The following is a 23,016-nucleotide window of genomic DNA, read 5'->3' on the forward strand; positions in this document are numbered from 1 at the left end:
GGATGAGAATATTACCCTTGATAGGAAGAAGGGAAAAGAAAGTGGCATCCTTCTGAGGTATGCAGAGAGCAATAGTTATGTCTACACTAGTTGTAAGGATATCAACAGCGCAAAACCCATGTCTTTGAGAAAACTTTCTAAACAACCCCCCCCCCTTCCTGGGGCCTTTCAAATGTTTTGAATTGCAACTCACATCAATCCCAGCCAGCATGGAAGGGCACCAGGTTGTGGAAGGCTGTTTCAGACCATCTGTTGAAACTTAAGTTTTTTCACATTAAGCTTGCTCAGTCCACGTTTCCCTTGCCTTTTAGTGTGATTTAGTGCTTGATGCAGCTCATCGAAAGACTGCAGAATCCAGCCCGGGTCCAAAACGAGAAGACATAATAGAGAGTATCTTGTTCAAGTCTTCGGATTTTGTGATGGTGCAGTTCAAAGACATGGATTCGAGTTATGCACGGAAAGGTACCTGTTTCTATATGTTAGAATGGTTTATGAAACTAGCTTCTCCTTTCAAAATGTTCCTAAAGGCTTAGCTTGGTGTGTGTTTTTTTGTGGGAGGAAGGGGTTAGGATATAAGGAGCTGCCTTCTGTGGTATTGGAGTCTTAGTCCATATAGCTTCTTACTATCTACTGACTAGCAGCTCCTCTTCTGGGGTTTTGAGGAAAGTTATTTCCCAGCTTTCTTACTCTGGAGCTGCCATAGATTTGCTACAAGGTGATGTACACATGGAGCATACGCTTTCCCACTATTGAACCCTCCAGAGGTTTGGAGCGCCCAGTCTTTGCAACTACTCAGAAAGATTCAACCTCTTGCATCATTCATTGCTCCCTGCTACAACACTTGACGAAAGCACCTTGCCCCTTATAATCTGCCAGTGCTAGCTGCGTTGTTACAACAGAACAGCTACAGCTCTCCCCATGTTATGGAGTCGCACAGTGGGGGTGGCTGATATTTTCAATTTAATCCAAGCATTCAGGTTCTTGCGGCAGCTGTCTTTGATATTGTTTTCAAAACCCAGTGGGGAAGAAAATAAGTCTGTTCGGGCTCTTCTTTGGAGGATGTCTTTAGAAAAGTAGTGATAGTAACTTATTGACAGGAGGACTCAGCTGGAGATCAAAGCCAGACTGGATTTATAAGGACAAAAGCAGCAGGCACCCGAACAGGTGAATAAATGTGGTGAAGTCTTAAATGTCCCAGAATTGTGAGCAATAGTTTTAAAGCAGAGCTGGGGAACCTTATTCCTGTCAAGGGCTGCATTCCCTCAGGGGTAATCTTTCAAGCGTTGCATGCCAAAGGTGGGCAGGGCAAGAGCTGAAAGCAGGCAGAGTTTGCACCACTGCTGGATTGCTCAGCTTTTTCTCTCTCTCTCTCTGCTACTCCATCATGCTTGTGGTGTCTGCCTTTCGGCTTTCTCTGTCCACCCACTCTTCCATTAGTACAGGTTAGAACTGATTGCTTGCAGATGGCTTTTTCTTTTCTCCTTCCCTCACTCCATCCATCTCCAGTTTTCCCTCTGCCTCACCCTCGGAGATCCCCCCCCCCACCCTGTGGCTCACTGTGAAGCTTTTCCCTCCGGGCTCACCATGTAACAGCAGCCACACCTCCTACTCCACCTGTCTCTCATTGTCACACAATGGAAGACAAAGCAATTCTCAGGGGGTGGCCCCAGAGAGCAAGAGTGGGCCAACAATATCTAGAATGCTGCAGGAAATTGGGGTGGGGGCACAGGTTCCCCATCAAGGTTTAAAATGACCTTTTGCAATCTTCATTTGTTGTGTTAGCATATTAAGTATTTGGAAAAAAGAAGACTCCTAGTTCTCCTAGTATATTGCAGCAGATAGCCAAATTACTTGATATACTCTGGGTTGACTGGCAATGACCTTCCAAAAAAAACCCCCAAACAGATAAATACTCTAGAGCTCAAAAGTGCACATGCTAAAATTAGTTTACCTAGTGAGTTCCCAAGTGCTTATAGGGAAAACATGAATCTTGCCAAGGTTAGATATTGGAAGTATGAGAGATCTGTGTCTGCTAGGTAACCTGAGTTTTTTCTGACTGGTTTAACAGGAAGCTCCATTGTAGAACAAAGGAATTCCTGAGGATCCAGTAGCATGTGTGTTTATATCTGAGGGAGCGGAGACAGAGGGTGAGGAGGGAGTAACTAAATTCTGGCAGTCTTGACTAAGTGAGATTTAAAGGATTCCATGAGCTTAGTTTGCATCCCTGAAAGAAGTCATGGCGCGCCATTTCTTTTCTCTTGAGTGGGGTATGTGCATTGAGAGTGCAATAATATCACAAGGGGCTCTTGTTGGGCTTTTTACTTTTAATCATTTATAGATGCACTTTTCTCTGCTATGACTAACTCACTTCTGATAACAGGAAATGCAGGACAGCTGACTGTTCTGTTCAGAGAGTAGCTAAACAGTGTCCAGAACGGGGAATGAGGAAGAAGCTTATTTTGCTACTGCATCAAAAACTAGCCACCCCATGACTCTCTAAATTCCTTCTATCATAGTGGATCGGATTTGACAAAGGGAGGAGGGAGTAAGAGAGGCTGTTTGTGATTTGGGGACCCAGCAGGTAAACTAATTTTAGCACTGCACATTTGCGCTTCTCATAGTTATGTGTTCAGGTTTTATTTTGGAAGATGGCTCTACCAGTCAACCCAGAGTATATCAGGTACCGCAGGCTCCCTGTTGTGAAATAGTAGGAGAACAAGGATCATTCTTTTTTCAGAGTTCTGTTCCAAATTCATTATTTTAAAGTCTTCATTTCAATTCAGACAATCTTCTAAACCATGGACTTGGGTATGCCCCCCCCCTTCCCTAAACAGCAGCAAGAAGAATTATTCCAGTTGTAGTTCATTGCAGTACCTGAACTGGGAAAACTATGGTCTCCAAGCCATGGTTTTGAATTGGTTCTTTGGTTTAGAGGTAGTGCTAAACGTCATTTCTCAAAACTAGGAAGTTGAGGACAAAATCGGCATGTGAGGCTGCTGCTTGTTCCCAAGTCCTCTGTACCACAGTGTGGAAGATTACCTGAACTGAGTTGTAATAGTTTGTGGCCTGGCCTGGATCCTCAAAATGTCACTGCTGCCCTAATCTTAATAAGGTCCTTTGCTTTAATAACTTACATGGTTCCTGCATTATTGCTTATGTTTTTCAAGCAAACTTTGGAAAACACATCACATTTTCAGCTACTGCCTCCCGCCTCCCTGTTGTGCGATAAGTGAGATAAAATATTGGTAGCTTTCTTGGCCCACTGTGATATTATATATTTGAATGGTTGTTGAGCAGCAGTGCATGTACAGCAGTTTTCAAGCTGTGCTGCAGAACTCTGGGCTCCCTCTGAAAAACATCTTTTTTAAAAAAGCCTAATCCGAGACTGAAAAATATCCTCAAATTTTAGTCACCAACCCCTTACAGGGATTGAGGGGATGAGGTGGGGGAAATATGCCTGCCATCAAACTAATAGGCTCTTTCAGATCCTGGACTATCTGGTGGGTTTGCTAGAATCTGACTTGTGATACAGTCATCATTCATGTTCCTGACTTAAGTTTGCTATGGCACTGCAGTTACCTTACCTGCTACTTTTATTTGTGATATTTGATCACGATGTGCTTGATTTTCCAAACTTCTAACCAAACAAAAAAGCTAATAGCCTTTGCTGCAGCTGTTAACTTTCTGGACCAGAATCAAACCCTGAAGCTGTCCAAGCCATGTTTGTATTTACAGTATATTTAAGGAGTGTTAGGATGTGCGTCTAGGAATAAACAACTTATCCAGATTTTTGAGGCCGTGGTGGTCAGTTTTCAAAGAACAAGTGACACAATAAATGTTTGTGAAGAGATAAGAGAATGCAAAATACATGAATTTGCATCTGTGCTACTCTCTGACTGATTTTTATTTTCTTTCTTTTCCCATGTCTGTTGTAACTCCTTCAGAAGCAGGTAATATATTTGGCATTCTTTTATTTCCGTACCTTGAATTTGCATATTTCTCTTTTTAAAAGTGTTATGTAACCAATGTGTTTTATATTTGCTTACAGCTTTATGGCAGTAGAAATCATGCAGGCTGCAAACAATTGAAATTGGTTACAAGATTATTTTTGTATACAGGCAACTCCCAATTTGCATGCGGATTACGTCCAAGGCACCACATGCTTAAGTGAAATTGCATATATTTGAAACACCATTGAAAAAGCCTGCAAACACCCTACCCCTTTCTTGTGATATTTTTGGGTAACTTCTGGGTTTGGTGCAATGTGTGCGGTCACAGTTCTAGCTGTGTGTAATTCATATTTATTTTAAAATATAAATATTGCCTCTTGCTACACCTAGTATGAAGCCTAAAGCAATTGCATGAGAGTTGTTTGTAGCCAAGTGTTGGCAAAGCGGTTTGTTTTTGTTTTTTAAGTAACCAGGTTGCCAGGAATATCATTTTTTTGTTGTAACTTGGGGGGCTTCAGGTGCCTGGCCTCATTCTTCTTGCTATGTGTGAGATACAGAGAGTTGTAGACTGTGAAATCAGGTGGTACAGCCCTCAGAGGAGGAGCCATTCTAGTGTAACTTGTACTTAATAGGGCTTATTTCTGAGTAGACATGCATAAGATATGCACGGCCTTCCCAAGTGTTGCCACTGATGCTTCTGCCCATTTCAAGGGGTGCAGAGTTGGCTCTAAATTGGCAGTAAAATAAAGCAAACTTAAGGTGATGAGCTCCAGATTCATACATTTTTCCTGGTCACAGACACAGTCTTATGTAACTGAAGCAGTTCCAAAGTTTGTTTTTCAAGCCATAAGGTTGGTTATGTAAGCAATTTCTGCAGAATTGTTAAGGGGTACTGATTGTTGAAGTTTTGTCCTAATCTTGTTCAATTTTTCCTTCATTCTGTGGAATCAAATGATTGGTTTTGGAATTTGAAGGTATATAGACTATTAACTAACTTGAACTGATGTTAGCATTGCGTTAATTTTATTTTTTTCAATTTCAGATGCTTTTACAGATTCTGCAATCAGTACTAAAGTTAATGGTGAACACAAGGAAAAGGATCTTGAGCCTTGGGATGGTGGAGAAGGCACTACTACAGATGAGCTTGAAGCTTTGGAAACCGATGTTGTGAGCACATCCTTGTCTTGGGTTGACATTTGAGGGAGCACATGTAGTTTGAAGGAAAATCAACCAAGCAATATGGCATTTTTTGTTTTAGCACAAACCAAAAAGAGTTGCGTTACTAGCGCAAGGCAGTGTTGTAACTGGGAATTTTTTTATATAAAGAGAACATTAAGGATAGTGGGAACCAGGGTGGATTTGATTTAAATCAAATTGATTTAAACCACGATTTAAATCACTAGTCAGTAAGACTTGATTTAAATCTCTCTTTTTTTTCAGAAAGACATTCCTGCTGGTATAATCTTAATATTTACAACCAGATGAAGGTTTCATTTTTGGAATAATAAATTTCCAGAGTAGTTTTTACAGTTATATCAAAAATTACTGATTTGGTTATACTATTAGAAATACATAGATAATTATGAAATTATTGTGAGGTTTAATAAGTTAACTGTTTATATTTGGACAAGTTTTCTGCTGTACTTTATTGGAAGGAGAAAAATAATCATTTCCTTAATAACAATTTCCTTGAAAACCAACTTAGACTGAGTTTCAGCACACATGAAAAACTTAAAACAAATCCTTATTTCCTGATGAATAGCCTTTGAACTATAATGTAATTTAAATAGAAGACTATCTTTAGAAATATTTTTTCCTCCAAAAGGATTTTATTTTAAAAATACAATTTAAATTAAAAAAATTGATTTTAAATTTTTTTAAAAATCCAATTTTTTAAAAAAGCATTGATTTTTATCCACCCTGGTGAGAACTAGTTAAAACAGAATTTTGCTTAACCCCTATAGCTTAAAGTTGAAGGAACTTCATTTAAATTAAATTTTGTAGATTTAGTGCTAAATTGTTGGCTAACTTATGTAAGTGTTTGAGGTGTTTGTGTTGGGGACAGGTTCTGTAAGACCTCACCTTTTCATACAGAAATATTTCATATATGTCATATAGATGTCATATGATTAAAATTCTGGATGCTTGTGCAGCCTTGCATTGGTGTGATTGCTCCTTGATTGGTGTGATTTGCTATTCTGCAAAATATCATGTCCTGGAGTCTCTAATCAAGCAGCTGCTCCAGTAGTTATCTGTAAAATGTAATGAAGATGACTTTGTACAGCATTTTGCTGGGAGATAGCCTTCACCCCCTAGCTCTGTGGCTTGACTCCAATAACGTTCCCAAATATGTTGTGTCTATAATAGTCATGCTTCTTTTTGACATATACAGGACTAGTCAAAGCAAGGCAAACTATTGGTGTGTTTCATGTAGTGAATAATCTTCCTGTTTTACTAAAGATAATTTACACAGCAGCTCTTGGGTAAAACATGGCCCAGCAGTTCAAAACATTCCAGGCTTTATGATTTATATCTGTAAAATGCAAAGATACTTCCGTTGGATTAGGGATGGGGAATCTGTGGTCGTCCAGCAGTTGTTCGATTCCAGTTCCCAGCATGACCAATGCTCAGGGATGATGGGAGTTGTAGTCCAGCAATGTTTGGAAGGGCCACAAGTTTCCCACCCCTGCTTTAGATGACTTTTGAACTGTTGTGAATCCCAAGCTTTTTTCCCCTTCTAGTCTAATGGATGGGATCCTAATGATATGTTTCGATACAATGAAGAAAACTATGGTGTAGTGTCAACTTACGACAGCAGTTTGTCTTCATATACGTAAGTTACAATAGGTGGTGTGATTTTTATATTTATTGTTCCTGTTTCATTTAGTCTGCAACATTAAGAATATTCCGCCAGGGTCTTTGCCAAGAAAGAGGGGGGGGGATACCCTGCATGTGTGAGGGCAGGCGCGGTGCTAGGGCTTTTTGCGCCCTAAGCAAAACAGTTTCTGGCACCCCCCGGAAGCATGTGTCATGACGCATGCGTCATGCATGCACGCCCCAGCACGCCTGCGGAGCTTTGCGTGGGGAGTGGGAGGCTGAGGCTGCCTCAACTGAACAGCTGAGAGGTGCAGCGAGGTGGCGTGAGCTTCTCAGCTGCTCAGTTGAGGCGGCCCCAGGCTGATCCTGCTGACCCTGCTGATCATGCTGGCTGGCGGGCCCCGCTCGCCCTTCTGCCGCTTCTCGGCCGCTCCCCACGCACCTCCGGAACTTCTCGCTGGGAGCGCAAGCCTGGAGCCGCCTCGCCCGCCTTTCAGCTGTTCAGAGGAGGCGGCCCCAGGCCCGTGCTCCCCGCGCGCCTCCAGATAGCGGCCTGAGGCAGCACCGGCGGGCGGCGGGCGGCCTGGTCAGCGCCCCCTCCATTTTGGCGCCCTAGGCCGTGGCCTAGTTCACCTTAATGGAAGCGCCGGGGCTGTGTGAGGGTGGATACAGGTGTCTGATGCATGCCAAACTTCATCCTTTTCTGGAGATAGTAGTCAAAAAATAATTCTAAAGTTGAAACAGTTGCCAACATTCACTTGATACATATTAACCAGTATAAACATAAAAAAAACAGATGGGGGAGTGAATAATTTGGAATAAGGTCAGTTTTGCCGTCTGAACCCTATTTTACTGTAATCAGCATATCACAAATTTGACTGCTTAACAGGAAGCTTGGGAGAGTGCTATGTGTACTCTGGATTGTATCACAATACTTTATTAATTGGCTTTGCCCTTGACAGCAAATCAACAGGATCAGGGTGCAGATTCATCCCAAATAGTACAAATCCCAAATTCAACTTGTTCTTAATCAGGGGGTTGCCTTAATAAAAAAAAAGTAAAATACTGGGGTTCTGTGGCAGAGAGGATGACAGTGCGGACAGGATTTCCTGAAGGAAGCTGGTTGGGAAGTCACTGGCAGATATGCTATTAAACTGTCATGCCACCATCAGATGGCTCCTCCAATGCTGCAATCTTAACACATGTCACCTGTGGAATATTTTGCTTGTATCTAGAGTTTAAAACCAATCTCTCTTTCTTACCTCTCCTTCTCCCCTTTGTTTTAGGGTACCCCTTGAGAGGGATAATTCCGAAGAATTTTTAAAAAGGGAAGCCAGGGCAACCCAGTTAGCAGAAGAAATTGAATCTAGCGCTCAGTACAAAGCTCGAGCTGCTTTGGAAAATGATGACCGGTCAGAAGAGGAAAAATACACAGCTGTTCAGAGAGGTGCTAGTGAGCGAGAAGGTCATGGTGTGACCCCCAGGTATGTGGCAGGGGAGGCAGGGGGAAGTGGGGAATCACTACATTTTCATATAATCTCAGAAATGGGTATTGAATTCTTTTTACAGGCCAAGTAGTTTGGCGTTCATCTGTTGATTGAGTTCCTGGATGATAGCATAGCTTCTCTGTAATCTTTGTACAGTTTATGGGGAAAAGGGATTGCTACATCTTACAAAGTTATTTTCCTACATAAGGAGTGTTCTTCCTCTGAACTTGTATAAGGTTCCTCAGTCTTCTATGTGTGCAGTGGAATCTGCATGAGGGTCCAGCTAAAATGGTTCAGTTGCAAGACTGGACTGTTTCTCTGTATTTGAAATTAGTGGAGATATTTGTATGAGTATACAATGCTACTTTTCTAGAAAAAGGTGCCAGAACTCATCATGAATGCCTCCCTTGTTTTCTTATCATGGCAATGGCACCCACCTGAGAGGTGCTGGAACCGAGTTTCAGCTCTGCCTAGCTCCTAGCCGTGATTGGGCAAGCTACGGGTCGGGGCCAATTCTTATTTCCTTTTCTTTAATCCATCTCTCATGTAGCAGTGGCGGGCTTTAAGCTTTCCAGCCAGGCCTCTACTGTTGCATGCACACACATTTGTGCGAGGACCCTTCCGAGCTGCCCTAACCATCTGCCTGAATTGAAGGGAGGTGGGGGCTTATTTATTTGACCTGTACTAGGGGCGACCCCCAAAGCAGCTAGGGAGACAGCTTGTCGTAGTTTTTTAGCACCTCCACAGGGGTGTGTGGGTGGGTTTGCATCTCATTCATTTGTTCATCTTTCTATGTAACAATAAAATGTTATATTGTTTATGATTTCTGTATTTATTGGACATGTGTTAGTAGTGGATTCATATGACAATGATGTCAGCAATACTGAGATGATCCCAAGTATTATTTTCAGAACGTGGCATTAAATGTGTCAATGTCCAATATTGCTGGTGGCTCTGAGCTGTAATACGTTGTCGTTGTTGCATAGAAATAATGACAATTCTCCCAATTTGAAGCTAATGTGAATTGCTAATATCAAACATGTCCTGCTCCCTTTTATTCCTGAATATTTAAAAGTTTCCCTGCCCTTAAGAACAAAGCAACCTGTGATTTTAAGCCAAGAGCTGAAGTCCATCTTATGTCTCTCTTCCTCCCCCCTTTTTTCCTCAGGGAGAATAAGTACATTCCACCTGGACAGCGGAATAGAGATGTTCTTTCCTGGGGAACTGGGAGGCAGAATTCACCAAGGATGGGCCAGTCCAGTTCAGGCCCACCAATTTCAAGATCTGGGTCTCACTCATCGGACTACAGTTCTAACTCTGGAGCAGACCAAAGAGTAGTTAATGGAGGCAAGTGTTCATCATTGACTGAAATAAGAAAGCCTTTGTAGAGAGAGCTCGCCATCGCTGGATCCCTGGGGTAGTAGCCCTTTGAAATAATGTCTTCTGTTGCATCCCACCACTAAAACAGAAAGAAACTAAAGCTGTGTCCATGGATATATAGTGAATTCCATTTTGAAAACATCAAGCGAGTCCCTGTTGCATTAGAAAGGGCAGTTCTCTGACTCCCTTTATTGCTGTAGTTTCAGTGTGGTCAGTAGGTCTGCATCAGCTGAACTAGCCAACAAATGCTTCTGTTTAGTCCTTGCTAAGTATTGAAATGGAGATGGATCTGGTGGATGGGAAGAAAGGCAATCCAGCAGTCTTCTCTCTGGTTTGGCTCCTAATAATAATAATAATAATAATAATAATAATAATAATAATACCTTTATTGTCAATATACAACCTGTGTACAATGAAATTAACCAAGCCTTCCCCCCCAAACACTCCACCTCATTGCACTCTGAGTGCTTGTCGCACAACACTTCACACCAAGCACACCTGCTACCAGATGCTGCTTGCAATAACCTTGGCAATGCCAGCAACCAGTTACTTTATGCATACATCAATAATAGCTTTTTGTGTTCTTAAAATTAAACTTCCAAAATGGGCGTAAAATAATCAAAATACATAGTCCAGTTAAAAACAAAACTGTAATTCATTTTTTGTGTTGTAAGCTGCCCTAGGGGTCTTTGGCACCATGTTGTGGCAAGGTATATATTTCGCTAAAGAAATACAGCACATTTTTCTTAAGTGTGGGGGTTGGGGGAAGAAAAGGCCTGGACTGTACATTGATTTCAGGTAAGTGGCATTAACAAGACTTTGAACTGCAGCTGCTAAAAAAAAAAAGGATAGTTGTGTGGTACCTGCAAGATAAAATGAGGCTGAAGCCCACCAAGCACCACTCCTCCTGCTGCTGCTCCTCCTCTCTTTTTACATTGGGGGTCCCATGAAGGGCCGCTGTTCAGATGAGCAAATAAGTCCACGCCTTGGACATGGGTCTTTCTGTTGCTTCCTATATATTCCACGGAAGATCATCAAAGGCCTTGTGTTTTGGAGTGCAGCAGGTTTGAATTTGGAAACAATGCCCTCTAGAGGAACCTCCTGCTGTAGTCCAGGGGCAGAGATCTATGTGGAGACTTGTAGCCCAATTTCCTCTTTCACAAAAATTCTGAATGACTTCATTATTGAAAGGGCACAATAGAAGTAAATGTCAGCAGCTAAACACAGCTCTCTTTGTAACGCGATTTCTATAGTTTTCACATGTCTTAGCGTTTGAAAGTGGTACATCCAGCGGTCAGTGTGCTTTACCCGCTTAATGAAATTCCCTGGAAGCCTCTTGTAGCTCCATTTCTGAAAAGCTGCTGTGCCAAGTGATGCATTCAGTGCACTCATTTTACCCTGGGCAAGTTGATGCAGGCATGTTGTTGTTTTTTGGATACATGGGGGATTAGCTGCACATTTTGGTTTTCCTCACCGCTCATGGAACCATGCACAGCTATCCATGATTAAGCACAAGCCACATAAGTGTGGTCCATTGTATGCAAATAGTCTTAACTGATTTACACGCCATTGTCTTTTCCACGGTAGTGTTCATAGATCCTGAATTTAACCCATTGGGGGGAAACTCAGGTTGGTGATTGCAAACGGATCTGTCCTAGATTGAGGGTGGAATAACTGCAGATTTCTTATTATTTTTATTTTGTACGAACCTGTAGAAATCCCCAATGGGTTAAAAGAAAAGGTATGAGAAATCATTTTTGTCATTTTTACTTTCCCCTCCCTCTGTTTCCCCCACCCCATAATTTTATTTTCTTTAGTTTTTATACTTTCCTTCATATCATTTGTTCTGTCAGGTGTTCCCTGGCCATCGCCTTGCCCATCTCCTTCCTCTCGCCCACCTTCTCGCTACCAGTCAGGTCCCAACTCTCTTCCACCTCGGGCAGCCACCCCTACAAGGCCGCCCTCCAGGCCCCCTTCGCGGCCGTCCAGGCCCCCGTCTCACCCCTCTGCTCATGGCTCTCCAGCTCCTGCCTCTACTATGCCTAAACGCATGTCTTCAGAAGGTACAAAGACCACAGTTTTGTTTGTTCATGAATTTTCGTTTGTCTTTGTGTTCCTCCCTTCCTCTTGTGAGTTACAGTTAAAAGAATTGTTCTCTTCATTACTAAACCTTTTATTTATGCACTTCAAAAAAATTAAAGTTATTATTTTTGTTTTGTTTCTGTTAACCTTTGTTTTTGTTTCAAAAAAGGGAATTTTACAGAAAACCAAACCATTAAAGTGATGGCCCTTTCCTGAAACTCAGAAATTCAGCTTCCTAGTGCTACTTTAGTGCATTGCAGAGTACATGTGGATGTATCATCTGCAGTCACTTTGCCATGGTTGCAGGATCACACCGTCGCCACTACCGGTCACTGGCCGTAACCATGGTTAAAGGTTATATCTCCATTGCCTTTAACTGTGTTCAGTGCTAACTATGTTTTGTTTGGATTCAGATGCCTAGTTAAAAACAAACTGGTTAGCATTAGCCATGGTTAAGATGAATGTCACCTTCAGCCTTTATTAAGGCCATTCCGGGAAATTGCTGTGCTAGATGGGAAGATCAGGTGGAGGGACAGGTATATGAACCTGAGGCCCATTCCTGATCCCATAACCCTAGTTAAGGAGTTGAGAGAGCTGCATCTACATATTTCCTGAAGTGGCTGGTGATGGAGGGTTTTGCTCAGAATGATGCTTTATGACATAAATCTATTAAAATGCCTGATTCACATTGTGTCCACTGCAGAATCCTTACTGGCAATTGCAGTGAGGGAGACTGGTTAGAAGTGGATGGAAATTAATTGTGTATTTAAATTCAGTTTGAGTTCTTCTTGACTTTCCTGAAACTGTTCAGTGGAATTGAATAATTTTAATTCTGTCTTGAGAGGATGAGACTTGTTCTGCAATAAGGAATCATAGATTGAACCTATTCTCAGCTGCAGCTAATTTCCATACTTTAATTGCATTCAACTCATATACTTTATCTAGGAATTTTGAAGATGCTGAACCATTTTCTGAGGGCATGTTGACTTGTTTCTCTGAGGCAATTCTTTGAAATGTCTCTGTGATATGAAAGGGATATAAAAATAATGAGAGCTGAAAAACTATTAAATGTGGGCTGCTTATTTTGCTGTTAAATTTTCTAAGTTATCTGCTGCCAGGAGGGCTAGAGCATTCAAAGCGGTCAGGTTTGGGTTTTGTTAGCAAGGGTTAACTGGTGAAATCCACCTGAATTCTCTCAAGTATGATGGATCTCTCTCGTGTATGATGATGGCAGCCCAAGGATGTGGAAACTTTGTGCCTCCAGATGTTTTGGACTACAGCCTCCATCAGCCCCAGCCAGCATGGTTAGGGATGATGGAATCTGTAGGGTCTAAGGTTCCCCATCCCTTATGTAGCAAAAATTAATAGAATTTTTTTGGGGGGGAAGCATGGAGATTTCATGTTGTGTTCATAGTTTAGGGTGTCTCTGCATGTGTTGCTTTCTTCAGGCCCTCCGCGGATGTCTCCAAAGGCACAGCGGCACCCTCGAGGCCACAGAGTCTCTACTGGGAGAGGAACAATTTCAAGTGGCTTAGAATTTGTCTCTCACCCCGTGCCAGGAGAAGCCACCACACCTTCATCGGCCCGAGGCAGCCCTTCAGGTGGGACATGGTCATCGGTGGTCAGTGGTGGTAAGTCAAGCTCAGCTTCCTACAGAAAGTCCTGTTTGGGGATTTCACAGTTAAAAGAATCCTGTTTCTTAAGCCAAACATTTGAGGACCCAACAGGCCTGATGATGGTGGTTGGCTAATCCTGGTTCTTTATTTTGCCTGGCTAGAAACCAAATGTTACAACTGAGGGTGGTAAAACTGGATTGTCATGGAATGCAGCAGATGTGCTGTTTCTCCCTTCCACTTTGATAGACTGTTTTTATCAGTTGATTACATTCCATTTCAGAGACAGGCTTGCAGGTCAGTTGATTGGAGTTCTCAGCCTTCTTTTCCCTCCAGTCTCTTCTGTGTGCTCATCATCCTCTGGAGTGATGATTAGGTGGTTTTCCTTGTGCTCCTGTGAGCCTCAGTATTCTTAGACCTAAACCCCATTCCTGGTTGCCCACTTTCCTTCTTTCTGTCCTGTTTTGAGGGTGACTTGGAAGACACTAAAAGCCACAGCGAGAAACTAGGTGGACTTTCACAGGGCAGCGAGTTTAGGATTGTGCCGCAGATCGATTTCTGGGACTACAAACAGAAATTGGTTCTTATCATGAATTTCTGTTTGAAGAGCGGACTGGGTCATTAGGAGATGGAAGCTGGGTCTCAGATTCTTTTCCATGTTAATGAGGGCTGGTAATAGGAAGTGACCTGACTCTGCTTAAAGTCTCCCTTGACAAACCTTTGCTTCAATGCAATCAATTATCAAGCATTGTTTCACAGTAGAAGGATTCTTAGTACTGTATTCTACAAGAATTGTTTAAAAGAAGCACTTATTGCTTGGGGGAGAGAAGCAACATCACAGAAATCTGGGGACTTTCCTAGGAAGGGAAAATGGGTTTTGGCGACAATTGTATCAGGTCAGTGTTAAGCCTGGCATTAGGTTTCACTCCTTTTAGTGCAAAATAGCTGTGGAGTGTTTCAACAGGGTCTCTTTTATTCTGTTTCTAGCCCCTAGGTTGTCCCCTAAAGCGCACAGACCCCGGTCTCCAAGGCAGAGCAGTGTTGGCAGTGTGCCTTCTGGGCCAGCTCTGTCTTCTCCTCAAGCTGGCTCTACTCCAGCAGAGCCTGTAGCTGCACCTGTTCTAGCTGCATCTCCTACCCCAGCCAGCCCTGCATCCATTAGAGCAGGTACACCATCAGCTGAAGGTAAGAAGCCCTCTTTATCTTGCCTTGTTCTGAGCCTGAGTAGAAATGCAAAGACATATGATGATCTAAAAATTGCTTCTGTGTTTTAAGTGGCTGGAGAGCAGTTCTCTCACACGTTTATTTATATGCATTAGGTTTGCTGATCATATGCAGTCGATTTTCTCTCTGTGTGGGAATCTTTACACAGAGGGAGAAAACAGGCAGCTCCAGGCAACTACACAATTTTCTGCATGGCAGTTGAAAATTACACTAATGCTTAGGAAAAGGTTAGAAGGTTTTTCTAACCTTTGTTAACCTCTGTTTTTCCTAAGATGTCCTGCTGACTTTCTTTCAACTCAGCTGATTAGGGCAGCCTTCCCCAGCCTGGTGCCCTTCAACTGTTCTAGAATTAAACTTCCACAAATCCCATCTAGTATGTCTTCTCTATGCCATCTGGGACTTATGGGAGTTGAAGTCCACAACAACTGAAGGGCACCAGGTTGGGAAATGCTGGATTGGGGTTTTAATACAGTAAAACAGTAATATTTAAAAAGTAATATTGCCCTTCTATGTATTATTATTTTGGAAGAAATACATTTAATTTGATTTGCAGAGCTGTTATTGTTCTTATTGTTGTTTCTAACCCACCTTTTCCCCAGCCCAGGACTCAAGACTAAAATGATGATCTAAAAATTGCTTCTGTGTTTTAAGTGGCTGGCAAAATAGAAAAAAACTAAAAACCATAGAAAGACAATAATTAAAATGTAATTAAACACTAATAGAATTAAAATATTAAAAAGATTCATTAACAAAAAAATCTAGAATGAAAAGTCTCTCCTTAGTCATCTTCTTCATCATCATCATTTTATTTGTATGCCACCTTTCCAAAATCAGGATGGCTTACAACATGAAAAGATCTACATAATTACAAACATAGCAAAAGTAGTCATAAACAATAAATAAAACACAGCAGAAAGTACACAACCAAATTGAATAATTTCCACATAAATAATAATAATTAAAAATTAAGATATAAGAAATAGTATTAATAACAGCAACAATACCCAGTACAAGAGTTTTTCCAGCAACCTCAGCTTTTGTGGCTGTTGTCAATCAGGGCCCTGTTCTCCCAGGCTGGATAGAGAGAGGCCAGCAAGGGAATAAGTAGGTCTTCCAGGACTCACAGCCAAGATTATGTTGGTTTCCCTAATAAACGGAGACACAATCAGGATAATACCTTGTATGGGACAAATTGTTTTGGTGCTGAGCTTTGTGAGCTTCCTGGCTGCATCTTCAACAACTTGTCCCTCTTTCCTTTCCTTCCCCACCCATTGCTATCTAGAGGTATTAAGAGCGCTGTGTATCTCAAACAGGACTGATTTTCCTTCCTAGCTAAAGATTCAAGGCTTCAGGACCAGAGGCAGAGTTCTTCTCCTGCTAGCACCAAGGAACCCCTGAAGCCAAGTGAAATGTCTCCCAGCTTTAGCAAACCTGAAAACAAAGGTAGGCATTTTCTGAAGTTGTGTTCAACTCCCATTAGTTGCAACCAATAAAGACAGTAGTTAGGGAATAATGGGAGTTGGAGCCAACTACATCCGGAGCCACCTTGTTGGTTACTCCTGTATTGCAGGCTTAGTTACATTGTAGTTTGGATTGTTGTAGAGATTTAGGAAGGACAACATGGCATGCAGTCCTCAAACATATCTCTGCACACAATGGAAAAAGTAGTTCTTAGTTTACAGATCACTCCAGTTTCTCTGCTGCTCCAGCTTCATGATTCCCACCCCACAACCATTTGGGTTGTAACTGGATTGCAATTTCCACTGAACTCTTTGGGGGGTTTTATTTTTTCTTTTTTTTCCCCCTGAGCTGAGACAGCATTTCAGATTTGGATCACTGTATTGGGGCTTCCTTTAGATAGTTTCAGTTGGCCCAAATATATGCTAGATCCATGTCATCTGTTATCAGTACAATGGTACCTTGGTTTACAATCATAATCCGTTCCGGAAGTCCGGTTGTAAACCAAAACAGGTTGTAACCCAAGACGCACTTTCGCCAGTGGGGCCTCAAAAAAAGAAAAAAAGGAAAAAGGGTTGTAATCCAAAAAAATGGGTTGTAATCCAAAAAAAGGGACACACACTTTCTGGGTTTGACATGGTTGTAATCCAAAACGGCTATAATCCAAAATGGTTGCAAACCAAGGTACCACTGTATATATGTATATTCTCTTAACAGGTGTGTCTCCAGCTGTCCTAGAACATAGAAAACAGATTGATGATTTAAAGAAGTTCAAGAATGATTTTAGGGTAAGTGCTTTTTCTATTAATGACAGCTGTCACTGAATACACAAGGCAGTACCAGATCAAACTACACACAGGTACGAATGGTGGCTTCAGGAATAAGCATTTTTAAGCAGATTAAAACACATAACACATAAATCCTTGTCTATTCTCTCCCTCAACTAAAAGTACATTGCCTAGGGCAGTGAAGGTCACAACAGGACATTCAAATGGCTGCAAATAGACACATCCTAGAGCAACCAGCATAAGTGTGCCTTGCCACCCCCTCATCCATATACATACACTTCTTGAAATGTTTTACTTTGGGGAGGGAGTTCCACAACTTAAGGGCTTACTTCTCCTGGGCTGCCACCCCCTGAGCTTCTGAGTATGGTGTAAGAAGCAAGGGGGCTCCCTCTACTGATATTAGCACCCAGTATATTCCTGGGTTTTCTGTACAAGAAAGAATGTGCAAAACTAAAATCAATGTAGACTGTGCCTTCTCTCCAAATACCCTCGGTCAGGAAGTATCTGCTAAAAGTATAATTTTCCTGTTTCCTTCCACCACCACCCCTGCACCCTCCAGTTACAACCCAGTTCCGCCCCAGAAACAGTGGAACAGCTGCTAACCAAAAACAGAGATGGTGAAAAATCCAGAGAGGTTCCTAAGGAGAAGGGTGACGCCAGCTGCAAGGACTCTGTAACTGAAACTGGCAGCAATGCCACCTCAACCAGTGGCAGTAGCAAATCAAATAGCCCCAGTATTTCACCACCTGGTGGCAGCCTGGAGCAAAAGCGAGGGCCTGAGGTGACCTCGCAAGGAGTGCAGACCTCTGGCCCTGGAGCGAAGCAGGAGAAAGAGGAGAAAGAAGAGAAAAGGGACACCACCGAGTGAGTAATTCTGGCTGCACAGCTCCTGCACAGATTTGGCACTGCGTTTGTGGAGGGCCCAGTTGTTGAGATGACTCGACCATGCACAGCCTTTTCTTCTCTGCTTCTTATTTGCATTTAACATATTTGTATAAAGTTTTCTACCTCCACTGCTAGAGGCAGTGCTTATAATGCTGAGTGCTTAGAATGCCAATTTCAGGGAATCACAGGTGGGTGGAGTGCTGTTGCTCCCTAGTCTTGCTTGTGGGTTTCCCACAATCGGCATCTGGTTCACCACTGTGCAGACAGGATATTGGACTAGATGGGCTTTTGGCCTGATCCTGCTACAGGGCTCTTCTGAATGTTCTTGTGCTCTTCTGTTCAGCTTCTGATGTCAAATTGGAAAATATGCACATGACTCTTAGGGGTTGTATTATACAGCGGAAATGCAGCACGTGGAGAAAAAGATCAGTGATTGGAGAGAGAATACTATTTTGTGTCCCTGTTCACTTGCCAGTCTTTCTCCTCCTACTCTGTGAAATTCATCCAGAATTTCATGCTTTTGTTGGAAGGCTTGTGTTGCATTTTGAAATAGAAATGAGGCATCAAGTGATGGGCAGTTTTCCTCCACTCCACCAACGGAGGCAGAATCTTTAGAGGCTTCACACTTCCACCAGGCGGGGTAGTTGCCATCTCAGTTTTTAGCCGACCTCCACAGAGGGAGCATGGCTGACAGAATCCAGAATCTCTTACGGAGTTTAGAAGACGTGAATTATTATTTTTTAAAAGATACTCTTTCCTCTTCTCCCTTAGTAGTTGTTGCTAGTTGTTGCTTCTTTTTAAAAAAATGTTTTAAAATAAGCTTTATTAGAATTCAAATCAAAACAAAATATAACATAAATGAAAACGTAAAAATTAAGCAAACATAAACAAACAAAAACATATCATGAACATAAACATAAACAAATCATGAAAATCATAAAAATCATTGTTACTCCTTACTTTCAAATAATACTAAAAACCAAATAATATCCAATACACCAATAATCCCTTTGTTCATAATTAAATCAAATAAAGTAAAAAAAACCCGCTCGTATATACATTAAACATACAATTAGCCTTATCCCCTCCTTCCATAAACTTTCTCTTGTCCTCATCTTGGTCCTATTGATTTTAACTAATTACTGCTTCCCTCAACCTGGTAAGTTTCCCTGATAGTTTTTCTTATCATTATAGTCTTCTCTTACAGTACAAAACTTTAAAAATAGATCCAGGATTTTAATGCAGGGCATTGTTGCCTCATATAATTCCCAAATTTCCCCCAATTTTGTTCAAATTTCTGCTTACTGCAGTCTCTGATTGAATTAGTTAATTTCGCTAGATCTATATATCCGAATAATTTCTCTTTCCATTCACTAATTTTTGGTACATCCTGTCTTTTCCAGTATGTAGCTACCAAAATTCTTGCGGCTGCAGTTGCGTATAAAAATATTTTTTCATCTTGTTTTTTTGATTCCTTTATCTAACATTCCCAATAAAAAAAATTCATGATTTTTCTTTACATTATATTTCAATATTTTTTAAAAATTTCTTCAAGAATTTGGTTCCAATAGGGTTTGATCTTATCACAATGCCACCACATATGTATAAAGGTTCCTGTTTCTTTTTGACACCTCCAGCATAGATTATCTTTGGTCTTGTACATTTTATGGATCTTAACCGGTGTCAAATACCACCTGTAAAACATTTTGATCATGTTTTCCTTTATTCCTTCAGAGGCCGTAAATTTCCATGAATTTCCCCATAATCTTTCCCACTGCTCTATTTGGATCGCTTTCCCTAAATCAGATGCCCATTTAATCATTGTATCTTTGGTTAGTTCATCTTTTACCTCCCATTCTAATAGAACATTATACATTTTAGAAATGATTTTATTATTATTTTGGAGCAGGTGTTCTTCTAATAATGAGGGCTTATCCATTAATCCTTTTTTCAATTTATCTTGATGGAATTTACTGTTTATTTGATGGTACTGAATCCAGCCCGTCAATAGATGTTTTATTTCTTCATATTCCTTAATTTTCAGCTTCCCTTCCTTTTCTTCTATTAGGTCTTTATATTTCCCCCACATTCCATCCGAATTTCTCTTTTTCACTGTTAATATTTCTACAGGTGACAGCCCCCTGGGTGTTTTTGGCTCCAATAATCTATTATGCTTCTCCCATATTTTTAATAGTAATTTCTTTATCACATGATTATTAAAATCCCTATTTACTTTAATTTTATCTTCCTCCAGAAGTTGTTGCTTCTTAATTTATTTACTAAATTTGTATATTGCCTTTCTGCCGATACGCTCAAGGTTTCTCACAGTTTAAGACAGCCGCTAACCTGGGACAATGCAGATTTTGCTGGGCTCCCAGCCAGCATAGCTAATGGTCAGGGGTGATGGGAATTGTAGTAACAATATCTGGATGACCACAGGTTAGCAACCTTTGGTTTGCAGGCTATTTATTTTATCTATTAACTTTATTTCATAAGAGTCACATGCCACTTGATTGTAAAGAAAAACTTCAAATTTTAATGATCCAAAAGGGAACATGGAGAGAAGAGGAATATTAGCAAATTCAGGTCCCGTAAGAGGTGTGTTTGTGTGTGTGAGAGAGAGGGAGAGACTGAATTCTGGGATGGGAGCAGCCAAATAGTATTTGGCCCCATCTGAGCCAAAGGTGGTTAGGGATTTTGCCCCCCCCCCAAAAATATCATTTTTGACCTAGAGTCTCTAATATCTTCATGCAGCAAAAGCTGCAGCTCTTGTGAGCAGAGCTCTCTGGCTGGCAGCTGGGCCTTCTCTCACACTACAACAGGCTGCTGGGCCTTCTCAATGAGGGTAGGTGAATTTTTTAACTAGCAACAGCTGCTCCTAGAGCTGCTGCTGGCAGGAGGATGTCTTCGCAGCTGCTTATCTATGGCCTCTGTTAGAAGCCACAAGCAGACCTTCCAGTTTTGATTGCTGCAAGGAGACCTTGTGCCCCCTCAGTGGTTCTGTTCTGGCTGCAATCTGTCTGTTCTAGTAGAAGACCTTGAGCCTGCAAGGAGCTGCAAGCAGCCCATCTCTAACACTGACTGCTGATAAGCTGTGGTTGCAGGCCCCCAAGTATGTGTGGGGGAAGTCAAGGCATCATGCTACGAGTTCTTACTGCGCTGTTGATCTGCAGCCGCCCCTCCCCCAGTGGTCTAGTTCGGGGATGGCTAACACATTGCCTTCCAGATGTTGTTGCCTCCACCTCCCATCACCCCCAGCTAGCATGGGTGATAGTTGGGGGTTAATAGTCCAGTGACATCTAGAGGGCCAAAGGTTAGCCTGCCGTGCTGCAGCCCTTCAGTCTCAGAAAAAAGGAATAGCCTAAGGTCAAGGAAATAGCACGGTGCTGGAGTGTTTTCTAGTTAAAACCTTGCAATGAACATATTTTTCCTGTCCTTACTTTCCTCTTTGGTGGCAGCTCCCCCTTCAATAGAACGTGTTACATTTTGATAGATTTTTAGTTGCGTTGTGCATCCTCAGCAATAGAACTTCCTACGCACAGAGAGGACAACTCCCTGCCACTCACGCCCAATGCACATGGCGCAGGTTTGAAGCCTCTACAAGTCTTCCTCCGCTAGTAGATGTGAGGAGTCAACCATCCCTGGATATTCAGCTCTTATCTGAGAGAAATGAACTATCATGGTGGGAAGTTCAATCTGACACGCATCTTTCTTGTGTTTTCCCCCACCCTTCCATAGGCAAGTTAGAAAATCAACACTGAACCCTAACGCAAAGGAGTTCAACCCTCGATCATTTGCTCAGGTGAGTCTTAAGAGGCATCGCTGTCCTCATTCTCTGCTTATCTGAAGCTGCATCATGCCACCCATTAGAAGCAGTCGCTGCATAGTTTGTTTTCCTGCTTTAACCAGCCGTAATGAGAGCTCGCTGGGAAAAGTCCACAGGGCATGTTGATGCATGCTTGATCAAACTGTTCAGTGCCTACTTACAGATCAGCTATTCCATTTTTCCTTCATGTTTTTGGCAGCCCAAGCCTTCCACCACACCAACGTCACCCCGTCCGCAGGCCCAGCCCAGCCCTTCCATGGTGGGCCATCAGCAGCCCACTCCGGTGTACACCCAGTCGGTTTGTTTCGCACCAAATATGATGTACCCTGTTCCCGTGAGTCCAGGTGTTCAGGTAAAGCAGCAAAGGCTTTAATTTGACAACCTTATACTTGCTGCATTGAGTGTGGATAACAGCTTGTCACTGCTTTGGAGGGTGAAAGGCAGAACAGGGGCATGAAGCATGTGAGAGTCCTTTGTGTTTACATATGGGAGGTGGTGTGTGTGGGGGGATTGGTGAGTAAGGAAAAGATTAAGAAGCCCCTCTCCCATACAAACGCACCCCCCCCCAGTTAATGTTACCTGTTCAAATTTGGACTTGGACGCCTTTGTTTGCCAAAGTGATGTGCATTTCCGCCTTCTGAAAAGAGGCTGGGCCACTTTGTTTTCAGCACCACATAAGTACCCTTTCTTGGCACTTAAAAATATTGAGTACCGCTACTAGCTTGAAGGCTGCCTTGAAATGCATGCAGAGGCCTACTCAATGTCTTGAAAGAAGATCCCATCGGATCAGTAACTTTGTATTTGCAGAGCTCATGTGACTGAGAGCATTTGTCCTTGCGTACTCTATTTGTGAAATGTATACTCTCCCAAGAGTATACTATTTAGTTACCCAACTGTTCTTACCCTTCTGTACAACTGAGAGAAGAGTATTTGCTGTGGCCACAAGAAAATTATTACAACACATGTCAGAAACGATGAGTGTACATGATAAGATGTGCATTTTAAGCATATTGATTCCCTGTACATACCTTGGTTTGTTTACTTATTTTTACTTTGGGTCCAGTTTTATCTGATACTTGATTTTGTCCATGGCCTGCAATGATGATGAAATCTTCTAATAGCCTAATTGATTAAACAGTGTGTTTCTGACTTTACTAATAAGAGACCAGAGTTCAAATAACTTTTAGTTCACCCCAGTAGAATGTATTGTGCTCTTTCTGGCTGCCACAGCATTCCAAAATTATCTCCTAGTGGTGCCAATTTGTCTTCAGTGGTTGGTATATGGGGATCACTTTAAAGTAAGGCATTTATTTTTAGTCACGTTTCTAACAAGTATTTTGATCCCGCTCCCTCCCACTCAAACTATTTTCACCTGCCTCTTGACTTCAACCAAGCTTGCACATTGTGGCACTGTTAACGTTCCTTCAAGCAAAGTCCTGGTTTGGTGCTTGTGCTTTCCCTCCTCCTGTCTCTCTCACACTGTAATGGAACAATTCAAGGTTTTGT

At 41.9% G+C, this 23,016-nt stretch overlaps 1 protein-coding gene across 7 annotated transcripts in view; it reads left to right on the forward strand.

Annotated features, from left to right (window-relative positions):
• Nucleotides 1–23,016, forward strand: part of ATXN2 (ataxin 2) — a 58,005-nt gene that overhangs the window by 22,770 nt on the left and 12,219 nt on the right. For 3 of the 7 annotated variants that reach the window (XM_060276342.1, XM_060276346.1, XM_060276344.1), the window contains exons 5-17: nt 312–462; nt 4,993–5,117; nt 6,692–6,783; nt 8,054–8,251; nt 9,423–9,601; nt 11,488–11,697; nt 13,165–13,347; nt 14,317–14,514; nt 15,886–15,996; nt 16,726–16,799; nt 17,359–17,663; nt 21,423–21,486; nt 21,710–21,862. In XM_060276342.1, coding sequence (XP_060132325.1) covers nt 312–462; nt 4,993–5,117; nt 6,692–6,783; nt 8,054–8,251; nt 9,423–9,601; nt 11,488–11,697; nt 13,165–13,347; nt 14,317–14,514; nt 15,886–15,996; nt 16,726–16,799; nt 17,359–17,663; nt 21,423–21,486; nt 21,710–21,862 — 2,043 coding nt within the window. Of the gene's footprint in view, nt 1–311; nt 463–544; nt 3,951–4,992; nt 5,118–6,691; nt 6,784–8,053; nt 8,252–9,422; nt 9,602–11,487; nt 11,698–13,164; nt 13,348–14,316; nt 14,515–15,885; nt 15,997–16,725; nt 16,800–17,358; nt 17,664–21,422; nt 21,487–21,709; nt 21,863–23,016 lie in introns of those variants that run through there. The other 4 variants (XM_060276343.1, XM_060276345.1, XM_060276347.1 and 1 more) reach the window with 2 other exon arrangements.

This window comes from Zootoca vivipara, chromosome 6 (genome assembly GCF_963506605.1).
Source record: "Zootoca vivipara chromosome 6, rZooViv1.1, whole genome shotgun sequence".
NCBI classification, from domain to species: Eukaryota; Metazoa; Chordata; class Lepidosauria; order Squamata; family Lacertidae; genus Zootoca; species Zootoca vivipara.